We start from the raw sequence: 22,458 nt of genomic DNA, 5'->3' as shown, positions 1-22,458 counted from the left end.
ATACAAGCATCAATAATGCGTTGCTGCTAGTCTTCTGGTGTTGTTGGAAAATTTTGGTAGGTGGCATCCTGGACTGCTTCCCGCACAAAAAAAAATCCAGTGGCGTCTGGGGATTGAGCAGGCCAGCTAATAGGCCCACCACATCCAGTCCACCTAGTATGGTATTTACAGTCCAGACTTCATCGTGCTCATAAGGTATTATGCGCAGGGCATCCATCATGCTGATACCACATGACCATTCTCTGATTCAGAAGTACGGCGTGCAAGAGAACAGGAAGAGTGTGTCATAAAATCGGGCATATTGTCTGCCATTTTGGTTGACATATACAAAGAAAGGTCCAATAATGGTATCTCCAATAATTTCGCACCAAACATTAACGTTCCATGGGCATTGATGTTCTATCTGTTGGAGCCATTGTTGATTGTTGATGGACCAATAATGCATATTTCTCAAATTGACATTTCCTTTGTTCAAGAATGACACTTCATTTGTAAAAAGAACATCTGAGAAGAAATTAAGATTAGTGAGAAGTTGTTGCTGAGATCACTGACAAAATTGAACTCTTTTGTTGAAGTCATTTCCTTGAAGTTCTTGGTGTAAATGAACATGGTAAGAATGGAATTTATGGCATTCCAGAATGTGATGAGCACTTGTTTTTAAGACGCCAACTTCATGTTGAATTCATCATGTGCTTTCTTGAGGATTCACGGTTACGGCAGCGAGCGAGCACAGTGACCTCAGCAGTTTTGTGCGTTCATGTTCTACGATAATTTTGAGGTCTTGCATTTAAACTTCCTGTTACACTTAGGTAAGAAATGAGACTGTCAAACATCCAGTGAGAAGGTGATGGCCTGTCAGTGAATCATCTGCTGTACAGTAATTATGCGTGAATGGAATTTTGCTTGCGTACAGCAAGTGACAGTACAGATATGTACAGCAGAGTCCGGGATAGACGTAAAAACACAATAATTATGGTTTTATGTAACAGTGCTAAACATAAAAATGTGAATTAATAAATTATTTCCTGCCGACATACTTTCTCTGTAGATCAGCAGGATTTCTGCCCTACTCTAATGTGTATACATCGTACACCTTTACACAGTAAAAATTGTATTCATAATGTGTATTACTGCTATGCAGATACTAAGTTGGAAATCTTAAACAAAACCCACACCTCTGCGTCAGCACTTGATTGAGTATGTAATGTGTACAGTCAAGGTAATAAACAGTTAGATTTTTCACAACCTGTGTACCCTATTTTTGTTCACACGTCTGTTTTATTGACAAAAATGGTACAGTGCGATACATTTTTGAATAGTTCTTGGAGAGTGTACGTGTATTCTTCAATAAAATGTACGTGGTTCCATTTAAACAATTTAGCCTCTACCCAGTATCTCATACATCTGTGGGGATACGTGAAACACATACTCTCAGAAAGAACTATCCAGCGATGTTAAAAAGTGTTGGTTGAAACAGTTTTTCATTTAATGCACAAGAGAAAAGTTAACTTGGGTGAGCAAGATAAATGGGACATCTTGTGTAGGCAGCTGCATATTGTTTCTGTAGTAAGATTTTTTAGGGGTGATGAAGTGGAAAGCCAATGTCTTACGAGGAACTATGGTGTTGAAGTGACTAGTTTGGAGCTTATAAAAGCAGATGTATTGTGTTTCAATTCTCTCATTAGAATATGAGACTCGTGAATTGTTCATATTATGTAATAAATTGATTTACTATGATGGAAATAATTGTTAATGTTGTAGGGTATGCAAACTCGACAAATATGTAGTTATGCCTCAGGATGAATTGGGATAGGAAACTCTGCTAATGTGTTGCATATGTTGTGATGTTTACACTAATAGGGCCAGTCCTAGTTCAAACAGTGAGAAGACTGCAGTCCATGTTAATAAGTTGAAGTGTACAGTTAATTAGCCCTGATGTGCCAGCACCTGGTTTTGAAATCGGTAAACATGTCTTGTGTTCTGAGAAGCAAAAGCAAATTTTTTGGAAACTGACAGGTTGTATCAGGCCAAGAGCCTATGTAGCAGCAATCAGATGCACACCAGATTGTTCCACGTTACAGGAAAGAGGGAAGGAGACACTGCAGTATAACTATTAAGGAGGACTACATATTGCATCAAACCAGTCAGTCTCAGGACTGAAGACCACAACAACACGTATTGTAAAGATTCTTGGCAAATTGTGAGAAGTGATACTTGCTCACACGTATGAGGAAAGTTCTGAAGTACCGTTAACAGACTTGTAGTGAACTTCTGGTTGCACATAGTTAATGGTTGGTTAATAGACAAGTATTTTCTTAGCAGTTGAAGTGCAATGGCATGCACTGTATTTTTTGAGACACATTCTTTCAACATTATTGGAAGGGATCCCATTTTATCTTCGTGAATGTATGTATTTCTGACATGGAGCCCCATCCTGCATTGTGCATCTTGCTTGTGAATACTTGCACCAGGTGTTCATGGAAAGGTCTTGGTCCATGGCCAGCTCATATCCTTGACCTAATCCTGAACAACAGTGGGGTGCTTGACAGTACTTCGTGTAATGAAGTAACACACAGAAACTTGGCAACACCACTTTATACGACAGTTGTGAAACACCACTTTGCACAGCAGTTCTGAATGTAGCATCTTATCAAGCCTTGCAGATAAATAAAATTATCACAACAATGCGTGTAATTAGAGTTTCATCTTCATCAGCAGGTTAGTGGTAAATTTCAGAATTTCTCACTTGTTCCAATAAATTTCAGCCAGGTCATTACAGGACCAGTGTTCCCTATTTCAGATTAAGAAATTTGTCCTGCGATATCCCCTTCTTTTTTTTTTTTTCTCTCTCCATGTTGATAACATCCTTCCATTTTATACTAACAAGGGAACCTCCCCATCGCACCCCCCTCAGATATAGTTATAAGTTGGCACAGTGGATAGGCCTTGAAAAACTGAACACAGATCAATCGAGAAAACAGGAAGAAGTTGTGTGGAACTATGTAAAAAATAAGCAAAATATACAAACTGTATAGTCCATGTGCAAGATAGGCAACTTCAAGGACAACCTAAGGTCAAGAGCGCCGTGGTCTCGTGGTTAGCGTGCAAGCTGCAGAACGAAAGGTCCTTGGTTCAAATCTTCCCTCGAGTGAAAATTTTAATTTTTTATTTTCAATTATGTGACGCACATGCCGTCACCAGTGTCGTATAGAATATATCAGACGTGTTTTCCTGTGGAGGAATCGGTTGACTTATGACCTTGCTATCAAATGTTATCGGTTCCCATTGGAGAGGCACGTCCTTTCGTCTACTAATCGCACGGTTTTGCGGTGCGGTCGCAAAACACAGACACTAATCTTATTACAGTGTACAGAGACGTCAATGAACGAACGGACAGATCATAACTTTGCGAAAAAAAAAGAATTAAATTTTTCACTCGAGGGAAGACTTGAACCTAGGACCTCTCGTTCCGCAGCTGCTCACGCTAACCACGGGACCGTGACGCTCCTGAGCCTACGCTGTCCATGAAGTTGCTTATCATGCGCATGGACTCCTCAGTTTGTATATTTTGCTTATTTTTTTCATAGTTCCTCACAACTTCTTCCTGTTTTCTCGATTGATCTGTGTTCAGTTTTTCAAGGCCCATCCACTGTGCCAACTTATAACTAAATCTGAGGGGGGTGCGATGGGGAGGTTCCCTCGTAAGATTATGGGAGGTGAACTTTGAGGAGTCACTGCCTGCATTGTATTTTTGTCTCCTCTCTGAAGTGTACTAAGAGTTTGTTTACTCCATGAATGATTATTACTCTTTTTTTTTCTTATTCTGTTGATGGTTCATGATATTGTGTTGATAACAAAATAAAGTTCACTTGGTGTAGTATCTTGACATCATGTAGTCTAGTTAATTTCGTAGCAAATATATAGCAGTGCTGCAAAGTCATGACCCCACAAAAATGTGAATATACGCAACCAGGCATGCAAAGTCATAAAATATTGTTTCCACAAGAGATGAGTCAGATTCAGGCCAAGAGGCAGCTTGTAGATCTACAGGATGATTTCCAGAGGAAGACAGAACAACTCCAACAAGCAATAGAAGAACAGGAAAATTCATTGGTGAGCTCACGTACAGCAACAAACGACGATTACAGTAGTGAGAAAACCACAGGTGAAGGCACAGACACCGCAGTACTTGCCAGAAAAACCAGAACTTTGGTTTGCAGTGCCCAAACTAGCATTTGCACAAAACAAGATAACTGATGAGTGCATGAAGTTTGCAGTGACTGTTAATGGACTAGATGCTAGGGCAGCCACTATAGCTGCAGACGTAATACCAAAATTGCCACAAGATCAGCAATATGAGAGTCTCAGAAGCTGTTAATCAGCAGAGTATGCTAACCACTTGACCACTGAATGCAGCAGGTGCTGAATAATGAGCAAAACTGAATATTGGCGGCACTTGAGAGGCATTGTAGAAGAGACAAAATTGCCAGATGCGATGCTGTGGCATATCTGGGTGGTGCAACTACTGGGGATCATAAAGTCAGCAGAGTTGATGTACAAAAAAAGATTATGTCCACACAGTGATCACAGTAGTGGGCAAAGCTTATGCAACACTGGATTATCCATGTGCGGCAAGTGTAACAATGGTTACCGAGCAATTCATTATACAGAAGACAGCAGCTATCCAAAAAGGGTAACAATCGGACTTCAGTAAGCAGATACTGTCTTAAAGAACAGAAAAGACACACTGCAAAATTAGATGGCAAGGCTGTTAGAAAACAAGGAAACCATCCCCAAGCAGAACACGGGAGACAACACTGGACCACAACAAAATGACCCAGTAGGCTGGTGTCATCGACATTTTGGCAGGAGAACTCAGAGATGTAAGTTATCATACACATACCCAAATGGTATCAGTGGCGGGCAGAAAGTGCGGCGGACCAGGGAGGAGAATATAGCGAAGGATTCAACGCAGTGAGTAAAGTAACAAGCTTACCAATGCTGTCTCGGCAGTTACACATAAGACATGAAGTCAGATTGCCACTACCTCATAGACTGGGTCATAAATTGTGAAGTGAAGAGAGAGACCTTCGTAAGAGATGTATGTGGTGATTTGTATAGAGATGGATGTGCCCATATTTGGAGTAACTTCCATAGTCAGAAGAGGATTCATATCAGTTTCGGCAGTGCTCGTGTCAGAAAGGATGGAGAAGTGATCACAGGTTTCCTAGGCTGAAAGCAATAAACGGAATGCACAAAGTGTAACATGGCCAGTAGATGTTCTGTTGGCAAGTCACAAATGGGGAGAGTGGCAGTGATGGGGGCTGCAGAGAGGCACCGTAGGGGAAATGCCGAGCTGTTGAATTGAAGTGCCGTTCTCAGCTGAAGACTATGCTCACTTTCTTTGTAAATATTAAGTGGAATCTCTCCATGCCCACACATGCATGGTGGCTATTCAAAAAGATGTCGCATCTACTTTGGTTAGTATCTAAAATTAATTCCACTGAAAATGCAGCAGAATTGGCGATTTATTTTTGCCTGGCTTGTTAACCATTTGTACCTTTCAGAGAAGCATCAAGAGTGGCGAAATTTGAGGAAACCCTGCACATTTCTCTTGTTGCCATGTTACAATTAGCTTATTTTGCCAAAACAGAGCAGAGCTTACAGTGTCACCTCACTAACATGCTGTGCAGAGGCAATTTTGAGAGGATGCTGAAATGATTAAGTTTATTAAGTGAGAAACTGAGGAAAATAAGGCCAATCTCTTATGGAAAAGCACATCATTGGTACAAAAATAAATGTGATGTCTTCGTGTATGATGTTCCAAAACCCATAGCATTTTCCATTTTACTAGCTATCGATGGCCCTTAAAAATTATTCTTTCATTGAAAAAGTCTGTATTAAGTGGAATAATATGGAAGATAGAGAAGTTTTGCATAATAACGATGTTGCAAAATACTCTCCTCCTCGCATGGTATTATTTCCCAAAATCTGATTTCAGTATTTCAAACCATTTATGAAATAAGAGGAATGTTGTGAATATTTCATTCTGGATTTATCACTGGCACATGCGATCACAAATGGGTGTGTTAAATCAGACCAATTTTCTTGAGAATGGCGACAGATAGACTTCTACCCAAGTTGAAAGAAAAATTCAACATGTTAATAAGTTTCATAAACAGCAACATATTTTGCAATACACACCAAATTCAAAATAATAGCCACCCTAATTTTTCATTGCAAACTTTTTTGAATTTCGCACAATGTCTTACTTGCATGCAATTATCACAATAATTATGACCATTAACGAGGTGACAGGCATATAATTGTGAAGCTGACACATAAAGCTATAAGTAAAAATGAATTTATTTATTTATTTTTTTTTTTCGAGTAGCTTTTGTAAAGTCCTTAGAGAAAAATTGCAGGGAGTGCGCCTTGACCAAAAGGGGCCAAACACTGTCGGCTTTCCCTTCTGTATGTATGAATGAACTTGCATAGTGCTCAGGATGAAAATTGGTCTCTGCACATCAGTCACAGCATCATGAGCAGGCTGTTAACACAGTCTACACACACAGTTTGGTGGTGTGGAAGTATAGTAGTCTTACCATGGCACACATGCAACAGGAGTCACACAACATAGTGCATTATGTTAGGACCACACCATGGCTATCAGTCTCGTGGTGGCCTAGAAAGTTAGTGCCAGACAGTTCTGTCGTGGCAAAAATAGTTAGATAACATGTGGTGAATGGGCACGATATGAAGGTTTGATAGCCCGTGGGCGTCACTGCTACATCTTGTCGTAAAGGAAGATGATACATGAAGGCTCCGCGGTGATTACGACATTTTAAATGTCTATACAATCCCACACTGCTACCCGGTACCGAATATCAACGACTTTAATGGCGTGTTGGTGGGAACAGCCATTTCCAGCAAGACTGACTAAAAAAAAAAAGACTTACAATCACATAACGGTAGCGGAAGATGACATACCATACATTTGGATTGTTAAAGTATTTAAGACTGCCTTTTGGGCTGAAAATGCCACACAAAGTACTGTGAGGATAAGAATGTTGTTTTTGAGTACCTTGACAGCATTCTGAAGTTTACAAAGGCAGCGGCATTGCACAAAGAACTTCTCAAGACTGTTTTTGACTGCATGAAAAAATGTTACAGTAGTAAACAAGGCGAAGTGCACATTCAGGCAGCAGCATGTGATGTTTTTGGGCAATGCATTATCAGCAGCCAAAATCCACCCATTGAAGGGCAAAATAGCCATAATCAGACTGGCCTGACAATTTTCACTAGCTCATGAGATCTCTAGGGACTGTCATTGACACCAGGAAAGCAGAGATAAAAGTGCCCTTGACTGCAGCACTAGTGGGTAAGAATGTGACAGGCTGATGGCCCATGCAATGGATCCCGGAAATATAGAGGGCTTTCGACCAAGTAAAGGCCAGTGTAAGAAAAGTGGTTGTATTAGCACACCCTGTGCTCCAAGCACTGTTAGCAGTAGTAGTCAACACCAACCAACAGGCAGTGGGTGCAGCCCTCCACCGGTATGAAGACAATTACTGGCAGCCGTTAGCTTTCTTTTTCACACAAGCTCATGGTGTCGCTAGTGTAGTTGAGCCCTTATGATAGAGCTGCTGGTGATTTATAAGGCAGTGGAACATTACTGCCCGCGTGTAGAAGCTAAGGCAGTCACAGTTTACACTGATCACAAACCTGCCTTTAACCTTTGCTTTCAAGAAGTGTAAGAACAATTGGTCCCTGAGAAAATTCTGGCAATTAGAATTTTTGGCCAATTCGTTAGATATACATGACATGTTAAGGTGGCTGCAAATGTCATAGATGACTCCTTCTCAAGTGGCAAAACCATCTTCCTATACAGTAGGTTATGAGCAGTTTGCTGCTGCACAAGCTAGGGATCCTCAGCTAACAGAGTACCTGTGGAATAGGTGTACAGGGCTACAATTTAAACAGGTACAACAAGAAGGGGCAAAGATTATCTGGTGTGATGTCACAAGGTAAACATAGACCATTTGTACCTAAGCAGTTAAGAAAAGCAATCTTAGATGGTATTCATAACCTAGCCTGTCAGCGTGCAAACACTAGCATGAAGCTCCTGGCTGAAAGATTTGTGTGGCCAAGCATGAGAAAGGATTGCTGCAGGTGGCCAAGGTGTGTATAGTGTGAAAGAGGTAAAAGACAGGGAGGAATGTCCACAAACACATACATAATGTTTGCACACATGTATTTAGACATAAAGGGGCCACTGACACCTTCGGAAGGATATCATTACTTGCTAACTACCATTTACAGATATATACAATGGGCTGAGGTTGTAACAATATTGGCAGAGATATTGGCAGAGATATTGGCAGAGATATTGGCAGAGATATTGGCAGAGATATTGGCAGAGATATTGGCAGAGATATTGGCAGAGATATTGGCAGAGATATTGGCAGAGATATTGGCAGAGATATTGGCAGAGATATTGGCAGAGATATTGGCAGAGATATTGGCAGAGATATTGGCAGAGATATTGGCAGAGATATTGGCAGAGATATTGGCAGAGATATTGGCAGAGATATTGGCAGAGATATTGGCAGAGATATTGGCAGAGATATTGGCAGAGATAATAGAAATAGTTCTCCTGGAGAGATGGGTAGCAAGTTTCGGCTGCTCAATGCATGTGACCGCAGACAAGGGTGACAGCTTGAGTCTACACTGTTCCCGGAACTGCTCAGTGTGTGTGGGTTTTGGCACCATCACACAACTAACTAGCACCCAGGTAGTAATGGGATGGTTGAATATTGACAGAGAACTTTGTGTCATTGATGAGCCACAAGGAGAATTGGTCCTCCACATTGTCATTAGTGTTGCTAGGTCTACAGACCACATGCAAACCAAATAATAGGGGCTTCAGTGGGGGAGATACATATGAAGAAACTGTGTGCCTCCCAGCAGAACTTTTTGCAACACAATGCAGAACTGACAACTGTGAATCTATCATATGTACTGCAGCAAGTAAATCCGGGGCCTTGCTGCTGTGTTAACACCGGTTCCCATCAAATCACCGAAATTAAGTGCTGTTAGATTTGGCTAGAACTTGGATGGGTCACTGTCTGGGTCTGTTGAGTGATGTTGGCAAGTGGGATACACTCAGCCTGTGTGAGGCAAATTGAGGAGCTACTGACTGAGAAGTAGTGACACTGGTCATTAAAACTGACAAAGGCTGGGAGAGCAATGTGCTCGCCACATGTCCCTCCATATCTGCGTCCTGTGATGCCTAAGGGCTTAGGATGACACAGTGGCCAGTCCATACAATTGGGCCTTCAAGGCCTGTTTAGGTGGTATTTATTTGTCTGTACTGCTGCAAGTAAAGGGATACAAAGCCAAACTAAGCCCCTCACTTGGCTTGCAACATGGGGAACACAATCTGTTTGTGCATAGAGAGCTGAGCAATTGTTCCCATGTGATACTGTGGACTGATGCAGTACATCCACCACTGCAACACTCTCACTCCAGGCCGTACAGAGTTTTGGAAAGAGATCACACAATGCCTATATATATTGCAACAGCAAACAGTCTCACTAGAAAGGGTAAAGTCCACAGTTGTGCTGGTGGCTTATGATAAGGTAAGGTACGAGCAGCAGAGCGAAATCGTGTCCACTATGCCAGAACAGACTGAAGAGGATATGGCACATGAAGGAAACACACTGCCATAAATACATCCAGCAACCCCGATGGAGAGTCCAGAAATGCCTGAAACTTGCACCAGAGCAGGCCAGTGCATACACTATAAGTACCTGTATGTTCCTGGAACTCTGCTCAGCTATGGGGGTGCTGTTTGGTAGTCATAACCGACAGAATAAATTGCACACAGTGTATTTTTGTGTCATCTTTGGAGCAGACTAAGTGACAGTTTTAGTCCTCGAATGATTATTTCTTTATTAACTAAATATCATTAACTGTTGAAAGACTCAGTTACAAAAAGTAATAAAGTATTTTTTGTGCAGCATTTTGACATTCTGTGGTCTAGCTAATTTCATACTGAATACAAAGGAGTGCTACAAAATGTACAAAAATATACAAAATGTTGTGTAAACCTGTCCTCACTCAGAAGGTTGCATTGAACATGTCAAGAAAGTCTCTATGAAGTAAATAGAATTGTCAAAATATTTTGTTTCATTAAGAAGTAGTGTTATCTATTTGACCTTTCACAATAATGGATAAATTGTCAGATGATTATGACTGTATACTTTAATTTCTCTTTCACCTTGGTTTGGCTGAAGAACAGATAATGTAGCTTAATTTTCTATTTAATGTTATCATTATATAATGTGCTCTTCTTGTACTGTGAATTGTTGACAGTAAACCACAAAAGGGAAGCCAAGCTCCATAGAGCTCTGTCACAAGAAGTCTGGAGATGGCCACAACATATTTTCATTAATACATGTTTCTGAGTAATCAATATTTTCTTGCTCTGCTTCAAAATATTGCACAGTAAGACATTAATGAATGAAGGAAACTAGGTGAAATCTTGTAGACATTGCATCACCTAATCTGACAAGTCACAGCTGTCAGTAAACATAGCTATATTGGTTGATCTGCTACATGCAAATTTGAATTAAAGTTACTATTAGTGTATGCAACCAAACATTTTGTATACTAAAATTGGTTTATTGAATCTATCACTTGTGTTACTGTAATGAGGTTAGACCTTGTGCTGCACATAATTTGCTGTATAACAACAGTGACAGAGAACCTACTAAAGGTTTAAGGATATTTCGTTTATTATCTCATGTTGATTTATCACACTTGGATTTGATGGAAACTCCCGCATCAACAAGAAAAGCACAACCAGAGACAGTGGTCATGTTTGTGTGACTTGTGCTTGTGTGTTTTCTACTTTAGGAGAAGCCTTTTGGCCAAAAGCTTAAATGTATAGCAGTCTTTTTGTTGTGCCTGTCTACAACTCAACTCTCCTTTATATTGTAGTAGCAATATATCCTTTTCAAAATATGGTTGGAATATCAACAATATTAGGAGAAAGATATATTTCTACTCACCATAAAGAAGGCTCGTTTTGAGTTGCTGACTGGTGCATCACAAAGACTATTAATGTTATAGATTTTGTCCAAAGCCTTCTTCAGAGCGCGCGCGCGCCCACACACACACACACACACACACACACACACACACACACACACAGACACAGTGTGTGTGCATGAATGACCACTACCCCTGCACCAGGATGCCTGGTCATGTGTGCATGAGGTGTGCTTGCTTGTGTGAATGTGTGTTTCTTTGCTGAAGAAGGCTTTGACTGAAAGCTATAAAGTATAACAGTCTCTTCATCGTGCCTGCCAGCAACTCAGTGGGGCATCTTTATGGTGAGTAGAAATCTTTTCATAATATTGTCATTATTCCATCCTGGATTTTCCAGTATTTGTTTTCTTGATTGTGTGGTAGATGTTTTACATGTAAAAAGAATAAAAGTGAAGTCCTGATGCCATATGCGGGTGCAACAGGAAAGGGAAGAAATGAGAATGACACCGGAAGGAACACGTACCTCGAACTGTAATGTGGTTTGCGGAGTATAAATGTGAATATGTGGTGGAGCCTTTAGCTATATATGTAGTTTGCAGGGCACTCTGTGGTGTGTGGTAGTGTGTACATGGTGTAACAGAATAATATCCTTTCAGTTCCATTTGCAGACGAGGCATGGGAAGAAAGATAAGTCTCTTAACTTTCACCGTGTGATTGTGGAAGTTATGCGAGATGTAAGTTGGAGTGATAAATGTGTTTTCTTGAGTTGGGTTGGTAAGCCTATCTGCAAAGCAAGTATGCTGATTAAACAGTCCTTTGACAACCCCCTGCCCTTCAATAAGTACGACGTTGCAATGATCCCCTGACAGACAGTATTAAAGAACTGATTGAACAAAGCTTTTGTGAGTGAGTGCCTTTTAGGTGAATTACTAGTTTTTAAGGCTATTTTGCAATAAAACTCACACTCTTTCTAAATGGTGAGATTTGCATACTCGGAATGTTTTGTATTTGCATACTCGGACTGTTTTGTATTGTTCCAAATAGCTAGAACCTGAAAGCAACCTGTAAGTAACAATACCTCCACTTAAGCAGCTGCCACTCAGTCCACATCAAACAGTCCTTTCCAGCTTCTCTGTAGCAAACCTGTCTTTTTTTCAGTGCCAAATCTCTTGGCGCCTACACCATCAACTTCTCCAAAACTTTCCTCTTCCACAAATTCCCCATAGAGAGAAATATTGCAACAATATAGAAGCAATATTGCAAACAAAATCCTTCAGATGGTCTCCTCCTCTCCCCCTCCAACATAGACAGCTGTGAATAACCTCAGAACGCTAAAACATTTTCTGCAAGGCTGTAGTTGTTAACATTAACTGTCCTGTCACATTTCCTTGGGATGAATTAGGTGCAAATATCACTTCTGACAGTGTTCCCCTTTGTCATTATCAATTGGTCTCTCTTGGAGGGGGAGGGGGGCAGTGTTGGGAGGGAGGTATGACAATATACAAGCCTTTATTGTAGTACCATGGCAAAAACTTTCTTCAAAGACTTACAGGGTTTAACACTAACTTGAAAAGAAGCCATATCCATTGGTGTGCATGTTTCCTTTTTTGTCAGCTTGTAAGAGGAAATTATATTGTATGTGGGAAATAATTAGTTTAAGATGTTTGCATTGACAACTTAGTCCTGTCCTATTGATATGCCCTCACTGAGTCTTAAAATTAATTTGCATTGTTTATTAAGTAACAAAATCTGAGTGAAAAGAAACACGTGACAGTAGTGTAAGGTTATACAATATTTATTATTTTACAATTCTCTTTTTGGCTATTATGCCATCATTGCTCTGAAATCTTTGTAGGATAAAAGATTTTAAAGTAGTGCATCTACGGAGTATGTCAGTTGGTTTCCAAAGAGACAATTTTTAAAGTTTGATTTATGGTTAAAACGAGAGGAATTATTTTAGTACAAATGTGATTTCAAACTAGTTAGCTTAGATAAAGTATGTTGCACATTAACTAGTGGACTACACAACAAATTCCAACAAATTTTATGAGAAGAAAAATACGTTGAACAATATTTAATAAACTCCTTTGATATGTTCCAAGCAGTTAGACTGAACAATATAATCTAATGTTTAACAGACCCAATATGATAAACAAGTAAAATATTAAAAGTGAGACTAAAGAGATAAGTGAAAGTGTGTAGTTTACCTGTTTAGTCTCACTTACAATGCTTTACATGTTTGTAATATTGGTCTCTTTGAGGACAAGATCATATTATTTGGTCAACCTCTTGAAACGTGTAACAAATGTGTACTATATAGTGTTCAACTTATTTTTCTTCTCAGAACAGTTGTAATTTGTGATGTCATTGATTTTTAATGTGTCACAAATTTTATCTAAGCTAAATAGTTTGAAATTGTATTTTTATGTAAATAATTTTAAATAATCTGTAGATGTGATAGTTTAAAATCTTTGATCCTACACAATTTTTGCAGCCACATAGATGTTTCTTTTTGTAACTGACGACAGCCTAATAGCCAAAAATCAGTTTGTAAAATAATAAATATTGTAGAATATTACATCCATATAATGTGTTTTCCATTAAAATGTATAATATTCTGTCAAGAACCAATGGAACAGTCAGTTAATGTAATATAATATGTACTAGCACTTTATATTATCATATTGGTGTACTTTGCAATTCAATTGTGTAAAGGATGTGAAGTTATGGGAATTTTTTAATTTCGCTGGCTTAATACATTAGACTTTCAATTTTTTTAAATCTTGTTGGTACATATGTTCCTGAAGTATGTTTTCATTTTCAGCTGTTTTGAATATTTAGTTTTCTTTTTGTTGACAGTTGAAAAGGTTATGCATAGTTTCTAATGGTTGGTTAATTTTACTCTTGAAAAAGATGAATCAATGAAGTTGCATTAAAGTTTTCTTGAAAAAGGGAATAACATGTAGCACAGTATTTGAAATGTTGACACTGGCTTTTCACAAATCTGCTATTAGTAGGACAAGAATTTACAAGTGGCATAAAACATTTCAAAGAGGGTCAAAAGGGTGTTGAAGATAATGATTGGCCTGGGTGTCCTAGCACATAAATTACTGATAACAGTGTGGAAGAAGTAAAGAGTGGTTCTGTAAAATTACCAAATCACCATCGGAGAGGTTGCTGATGCTGTCAGCATATCCTTTGGCTCATGCCAAGTAATTTTTATTTTTTATTTTTTATGAATTATGCATGGAATGTATAGGTGCAAAGTTTGTTCCAAAATTGTTGAATTTTGACCAAAAACAATGTTGCACAAACACTGCTAAGGAATTGCTGTATAAAGTTTACAACTATCCAGAACTTCTTGGGAGGTTATACTGGTATGACATCGAAACCGAGGCCCAATCGTCCAAATAGAAACTGCCTGAAGAGTCAACAAGAAAAACGTTTGACAAATTTGGTCACATGTGGGGGTTCTTCTCTCCCGTTTCTTCGATTACAATGAAATAGTGCATCGTGAGTTCCTGCGTTATGGTCGTATGGTCAGTAAGGAATACTACATGGAAGTTACACACAGTCTGCATGAAGCAGACAGAAGAAAACGATTAGAATAGTGGCAAAACCTTTCATGGAAATTCCATTGTGATAATGCTCCTGCTCACACCTCAATGTTTGTTCGTGATTTTTTGGCGAAAAAACAAAACTGTTACATTAGCTCAACCATCATATTTGCTGGACATGGTCCCTACAACGTCTTGCTATTCGAGAGTCTGAAGAGAACCATGAAAGGACGTTGTTTTGCCACCGTTGGGATAAAAATGGAATTGCTGAAGGAGCTGAATACCAGAACAAAAAGTGAATTCCAGGAGTGTTTCCAAGATTGGAAAAAGCCCTGGCACAATCTTTAAGAAAATAAAAATTCCTGTTGCTCTTTGATCACACCTCATATGCACATCTTTAACCTCCTCCTACATAATGATCTACTAAGTAGAATCTGTGTGAAACATTTGTGGTAAAGTAATACAGAATTGTTAATGTTGTTGAATTATTCTTTGTCATCTTTGAGTGAGGTCAATAGAAAGCACTTGTAATAACACAAGCAATACTTCCTTTGCAGAAAAGAGGAGCCATCTATCTCCACCATTATCTGATGCTTCCCAATCACAAGCAACCTATCAGATTGAGGTTCAGACAAAGCGGCAGCCTATACCTTATGAGCCGACACCTGTAATTCCATCACGGACAGGTTTGTATTCTGATGTTTTGTGGAATTGTTTTATTGGAAGTTATGGTGGTGATTGTTGTTGCCATAGTTATAATTACACTTCAGGGGGAAAGTGGTATGCTTTTTTCTTCTCAAACTAGCCTTCTTCTCGTTTTTAAACAGTATGTTGATTAGATTGCATTGGGCCAAAGTTAAATCGTTACACAAACATCTACATCTACATCTATACTCCGCGAGCCACCTTACGGTGTGTGGCGGAGGGTACTTATTGTACCACTATCTGATCCCCCCTTCCCTGTTCCATTCACGAATTGTGCGTGGGAAGAACGACTGCTTGTAAGTCTCCGTATTTGCTCTAATTTCTCGGATCTTTTCGTTGTGATCATTACGCGAGATATATGTGGGCGGTAGTAATATGTTGCCCATCTCTTTCCGGAATGTGCTCTCTCGTAATTTCGATAATAAACCTCTCCGTATTGCGTAACGCCTTTCTTGAAGTGTCCGCCACTGGAGCTTGTTCAGCATCTCTGTAACGCTCTCGCGCTGACTAAATGTCCCCATGACGAATCGCGCTGCTTTTCGCTGGATCATGTCTATCTCTTCTATTAATCCAACCTGGTAAGGGTCCCATACTGATGAGCAATACTCAAGAATCGGACGAACAAGCGTTTTGTAAGCTACTTCTTTCGTCGATAAGTCACATTTTCTTAGAATTCTTCCTATGAATCTCAACCTGGCGCCTGCTTTTCCCACTATTTGTTTTATGTGATCATTCCACTTCAGATCGCTCCGGATAGTAACTCCTAAGTATTTTACGGTCGTTACCGCTTCCAATGATTTACCACCTATGGCATAATCGTACTGGAATGGATTTCTGCCCCTATGTATGCGCATTATATTACATTTATCTACGTTTAGGGAAAGCTGCCAGCTGTCGCACCATGCATTAATCCTCTGCAGGTCCTCCTGGAGTACGTACGAGTCTTCTGATGTTGCTACTTTCTTGTAGACAACCGTGTCATCTGCAAATAGCCTCACGGAGCTACCGATGTTGTCAACTAAGTCATTTATGTATATTGTAAACAATAAAGGTCCTATCACGCTTCCCTGCGGTACTCCCGAAATTACCTCTACATCTGCAGATTTTGAACCGTTAAGAATGACATGTTGTGTTCTTTCTTCTAGGAAATCCTGAATCCAATCACAAACCTGGTCCGATATTCCGTAAGCTCGTATTTTTTTCACTAAACGTAAGTGCGGAACCGTATCAAATGCCTTCCTGAAGTCCAGGAATACGGCATCAATCTGCTCGCCAGTGTCTACGGCACTGTGAATTTCTTGGGCAAATAGGGCGAGCTGAGTTTCACATGATCTCTGTTTGCGGAATCCATGTTGGTTATGATGAAGGAGATTTGTATTATCTAAGAACGTCATAATACGAGAACACAAAACATGTTCCATTATTCTACAACAGATTGACGTAAGCGAAATAGGCCTATAATTATTCGCATCTGATTTATGACCCTTCTTGAAAATGGGAACGACCTGCGCTTTCTTCCAGTCGCTAGGTACTTTACGTTCTTCCAGCGATCTACGATAAATTGCTGATAGAAAGGGGGCAAGTTCTTTAGCATAATCACTGTAGAATCTTAAGGGTATCTCGTCTGGTCCAGATGCTTTTCCGCTACTAAGTGATAGCAGTTGTTTTTCAATTCCGATATCGTTTATTTCAATATTTTCCATTTTGGCGTCCGTGCGACGGCTGAAGTCAGGGATCGTGTTACGATTTTCCGCAGTGAAACAGTTTCGGAACACTGAATTCAGTATTTCTGCCTTTCTTCGGTCGTCCTCTGTTTCGGTGCCATCGTGGTCAACGAGTGACTGAATAGGGGATTTAGATACGCTTACCGATTTTACATATGACCAAAACTTTTTAGGGTTCTTGTTTAGATTGTTTGCCAATGTTTTATGTTCGAATTCGTTGAATGCTTCTCTCATTGCTCTCTTTACGCTCTTTTTCGCTTCGTTCAGCTTTTCCTTATCAGCTATGATTCGACTACTCTTAAACCTATGATGAAGCTTTCTTTGTTTCCGTAGTACCTTTCGTACATGATTGTTATACCACGGTGGATCTTTCCCCTCGCTTTGGACCTTAGTCGGTACGAACTTATCTAAGGCGTACTGGACGATGTTTCTGAATTTTTTCCATTTTTGTTCCACATCCTCTTCCTCAGAAATGAACGTTTGATGGTGGTCACTCAGATATTCTGCGATTTGTGCCCTATCACTCTTGTTAAGCAAATATATTTTCCTTCCTTTCTTGGCATTTCTTATTACACTTGTAGTCATTGATGCAACCACTGACTTATGATCACTGATACCCTCTTCTACATTCACGGAGTCGAAAAGTTCCGGTCTATTTGTTGCTATGAGGTCTAAAACGTTAGCTTCACGAGTTGGTTCTCTAACTATCTGCTCGAAGTAATTCTCGGACAAGGCAGTCAGGATAATGTCACAAGAGTCTCTGTCCCTGGCTCCAGTTCTGATTGTGTGACTATCCCATTCTGTACCTGGTAGATTGAAGTCTCCCCCTATTACAATAGTATGATCACGAAACTTCTTCACAAAGACCTACAATCAAATAAAAATGGATAAAAACCTCATGTGTGTTGTGGAGGGTACAACATTTCTCTTCCTGTTCCACTCGCAAATAGAGGGAGAGAAAAATGACTGTCTATAAGTCTCTGTAGAAGCTGTAACTTCTCTCATCTTATCTTTGTGGTCATTAAATGAAATGTACATTGGCAGCAGAAGAATCGATCTGCTGTTGGTTTCAAATGCTGGTTCTCTAAGTTTCCGCAATAGTGCCTCATGAAAAGAGCATCATTTTCCCTCCAGGGATTCCCATTTGAGTTCATGAAGCATTTCCGTAATACTAGCATGCTAAATAAGGTGAGGGTGATGGTGCAATTAGTTCAAAGTCAGTTGTTCGATATTTAACTGTTGGTAGAGGCTTCTTATTCATGATCTACAGCCTTCTTGGTAATCTCCATGGGATTATTATTGTTGATGTGGAATGGAATAGGTAGGAAATGCCTGGAATGAGAACCATTAAGACAAATGAAAGCTGTTTGAATTAATAAACAGCAGTTTCATCACCAAAGCTGCCAATGTGATGAAGGGGGGAAAAAAATGCTTCAGGCTGTGAGCCACAACTCTTCATTTATTGAATTTAATATTCACAGCCTATAATTCATAACATTTTGCTGTATCAGTACATTCTGTGTTACAATTAATTTTCTTTTTCTTCTTTTTCAGGAAAATATTTCGTGTAAACTGTTTTATCATGTCACAAGATAGTTCAGCTTCATTCGGCATCATTAAGAAATTAGTGTGTTTAGATACAAACACAAGGACGCACACTGTAAAAAATCATGTTATACTGTTAATAGAATTGTGATTAAATTTGGCTGTATCAATCATTTGTAGTTAGTAATTGTTTAAATATTGTGGAGATGATATTTAATTTGTGTAATTTTAGTTATTGAACTGTAATGCACCAATGTATTCCAAGCTTAGTTTGTTTTTTTGCTTAAGCATTTATCATATTACTCAGGTCTAGAAAGACTGCTTTTAAAAGCGGTGTTTAAAAATTATACTTTGGTGGCTACACGCTTCATTGTGCATAAAGGAATTTGACCATGACTTAGTGTCTTGTCATGTATTTAATCAATAATATTCCTGTTATATAGGATGTGAAGTTATGCACAAATGGAAAATATCTTTTTGTACATGTTTAGTCTTCCAGAGTGAAACATTTATAACAGTTTTTTGAAATAAACAATTATGTTTATGTAAAATATTCAACTTCTTCACAGCTATACCACTTCAGGCGATATCACCATAGTGAAAACTGTCCGTGTGAAGCTAAGAATAAGCTATTTTCCTGTGTTAAAAATACAGTTCAGATCATCATCATTTGCAGTGATTATAAAATTCAGATCACATTTACAATCAATATTCTCACAAAATACCTCTTATTTTTATGAAATTAAAGCTTATAAATCACTAAATATCAAGATTTAGTCAAGCGATAAAAAAAATGCTCTGTTCTTGCCTGATTATGTGGTGACGTCACAGACTTGGAGTAAGATGAAGCTAATGTGTGTTACAGGAATGTTAGGTTTTTATGTACTTTTTCTGAAAATAGTTTAGCTATTTCATGATGGATAATGCATTTACAAGTTGTAAGTAACAATAGAAAGGAATAATGTCAGTTCTGTAGTGGAAACTGTACGAAAATTGATGCATTCATGCTCTACTCATTTAGAGTGGCGATATTTAAGAGGACAGACATTCTTCCCTTGCTGGCTGCAATACCATTAAACCCACTCCAAACTAACGAATTGTGGAACTTTTGAAAGTGGGTTGATATCTCATATCTACATTGTCGACTATCTATCATGAAATATAGCACAAAGCAAAAATGTTGGCAAAAGTTTGTCCTGATTTCCAGTATAAAAGATATTCAACAAAGCGATAAAGAGCAGCATGGACTCATTCATGGACTCATTGGTGCAAGGGATAGTGCTTGTAACTATGGATACGAAGAATGTGGGTTCAAATCCTGGAAGGGTCATACATTTTTAAGTTTTACACGGAATGTGAAAGTAGCCTAAGCAAGAAGTCATTGTAGCAGTTGTTTCGATGATGGGATGTATTGTTTGTAGCTTCACATTAATCTTAGTCTGAGAAATGGACAACTGATGATAAAGGCATCTTCTTTGCTTACAGACGATTACCTTTGTTGGAAAGCATTGCTAGTAGTGAAGATATCACCATACTCCTGCAATATAATGAGGTGTAGGATCTGTATGCGCAGAGGTATAAAGCATGTACAACATGCAGGTAACCCAAACGTAAGGGCTGTGTTGTTTGTGAGTGTAAACTCGTGTCAGAATCTGAAGCAGACTTGACTTCATCTTATTATGTAAGATGATGAAACTTTAACTGGACAGTACGAAGGGGGGGGGGGGGGGGGGGACCATTGTTTCTAACAAAGTAAAAAATGTGTGGTCACATAACTAGAAAATATCTTTTTGAACATGTGTGTGGACAGCATTTGCAAATGTAAGTGCATGTAAATGCTAAGGAAAAAAACAATAATACTGTTTCTAATCGGTGCGGTGAAGTTTTGTAATTGTGGTTTGGTTTTCATGTGAAAGTATTTTTTTTTTTTTTTTTTTTTTTTTTTTTTTTTTTTTCCCAAAAGTTAAAATACTGGTGCAGGCTAGATTTGAACCACACATATCTGGATGTTATTCTTTACTATGATCTACCAACCGAGCTACCAATGATGTGCAAAGGAAGCAGTTATAATGATAATTTTTACTGAAAGTTTAATTAGTCGACTGACGCTATCTTTCTTTGTAACAATGGGAAGTGTATCTTGGAGGTAAATTAATATTAACTTCAAAGTGCAAGAAATTTTTAGCTATCGGAACTTGGGCATCCACGTGGTGGCATTTTGCCATTGCAGTGCAACCAGTTTTTATGCACCTTCTCATTCTCTGAAACACTCAAACAAAACTTTCAAGAGTTTTTCTGATGTTTGTACAGCATGATACTACACATTATTTGTAATCCATTTTCTGAAACTTAAATTACGAAACTGGACACCTGTGAATTATCTTTGTAACAGTAGAAACAGTGAGCTAGGCCAGTGATGTCACAAGCATCATGTAACTCTAATGGAGCGTTTTAACGGGCTTTCAAAGTCTTTGAATTTTATTTCTGTTTTTATACTGTCGTTTAACCGTCTGGGAGGGTCCAGACCTGCCGAGCCTATGTACCGTCTCCACCCAATTTTTTCTTCATTTTTTTTCACTTCCACTATATCCTCTCTCTTTTGATCCCATGGGATTCTATCTCCATCCACCTCTCTTTCTCTTGTAATGCCACACTCTCTCACTGAGCATCACTATCTCCTTTCTCTTTCGTTCCCATTGCTATGTCTTCGTCCACTTCTTTTTCTCTTTCACCGCAATTTTCTCTGGCTTTGTCTTCTCTCTCTTTCTCACCGACACTGCCTCCTCTCTCTTACAACACCACTGTCTCTCTGGTTCTCTCTTTCAGGACAAAAAAGTTCGTTATGTTTGCATGCCAAAATTTTTGGTGAGGAAGGAGGAATAAGGATTGGGGCAGCTGGTTCCCCACTTTTCTTTCAGAGTCTTTTAAAGACAAGCGTATTCGTCTTTTTTTGTGCTCCGATAGGACAATTTTTTTTGCTGGTTGCCTCTTTTCCTCTGTTACAGCAAGCTGTGTTGCTTATGTAAAACGATTTCTATAGGTCAGTAAAGTTATGAAAGCTTACTTATTTACTTACACACATTTATATACTTCGCCACATACACTCTAATACAAAAATACGATGTACCACAGAGGAATTATCCAAATGGGACGGAAATCGGTAGATGTGATGTACATGGACAGCCAAACAAATGGTTTCAATTTCAGAAAAATTGAATGGTTCATTCACTGGCCATTACACAAGCAGTTATTAGGATTGGCATTGATTGACAGAGTTGATGGAGCTTCGACTGTTGTCGAAGTACCGCTGACCCTTAAGGGATCCTTTTATGTAAAGAAATGGCACCCCAGACCATCACTCATGGTTGTAGGGCTGTAAGGTGGGCGACAGGCAGCCAGGTATCTAATTACTGTACAAGGTTTTTCCAGACACTGGAAACTCATTGACTGGAGCAAAATTGTCTTCAGTGATGAGTCCCTCTTCGAAATGAGCCCTGATGACCAGCGAAGACGTATTTGGAGACGCCACAGACAGTGGTGGGGTACCAATCTGACTGACGCCACCATACGGCAAACCAGTCACGAGTGACGGCCTGGGATGCCATTTTATTTCATGGCAGAACCCCTTTGACTGTCATTTACGGCACCCTTATAGTTCAGTGGTACATTGATGATATTCTGCGCCCCATTTTGTTGCCCTTCACGGCAAACTACCCTGGGCTTACACTGAAGCCAGACAATGCCTGTTTGCACAAGGTGAGAGTCCCTACTGCTTGTCTTCGTGTTTGCCAAACCCTACCTTGGCCAGCAAGGTTGACAGATCTAGTTTGGAGCCTTATATGCAGGGCCCTCAAGGCAACTCGGAATTTTGA

General features: G+C 39.3%; 1 protein-coding gene across 1 annotated transcript in view; it reads left to right on the top strand.

The window, feature by feature from the left end:
• The window catches only part of LOC124790002 (regulation of nuclear pre-mRNA domain-containing protein 1A-like), a 42,485-nt gene extending 23,378 nt beyond the window's left edge, over positions 1 to 19,107 (top strand). Inside the window, exons 3-4 of the mRNA XM_047257543.1 lie at positions 15,170 to 15,298; positions 18,596 to 19,107. Coding sequence (XP_047113499.1) covers positions 15,170 to 15,298; positions 18,596 to 18,612 — 146 coding nt within the window. The 3' untranslated portion in view covers positions 18,613 to 19,107. The remainder of the gene's footprint in view (positions 1 to 15,169; positions 15,299 to 18,595) is intronic.
• The last annotated feature ends 3,351 nt before the right edge of the window (positions 19,108 to 22,458 follow it).

Source organism: Schistocerca piceifrons, chromosome 3 (assembly GCF_021461385.2).
Source record: "Schistocerca piceifrons isolate TAMUIC-IGC-003096 chromosome 3, iqSchPice1.1, whole genome shotgun sequence".
Classification (NCBI taxonomy): Eukaryota; Metazoa; Arthropoda; class Insecta; order Orthoptera; family Acrididae; genus Schistocerca; species Schistocerca piceifrons.
This window is presented reverse-complemented; position numbering and strand designations above follow the sequence as displayed.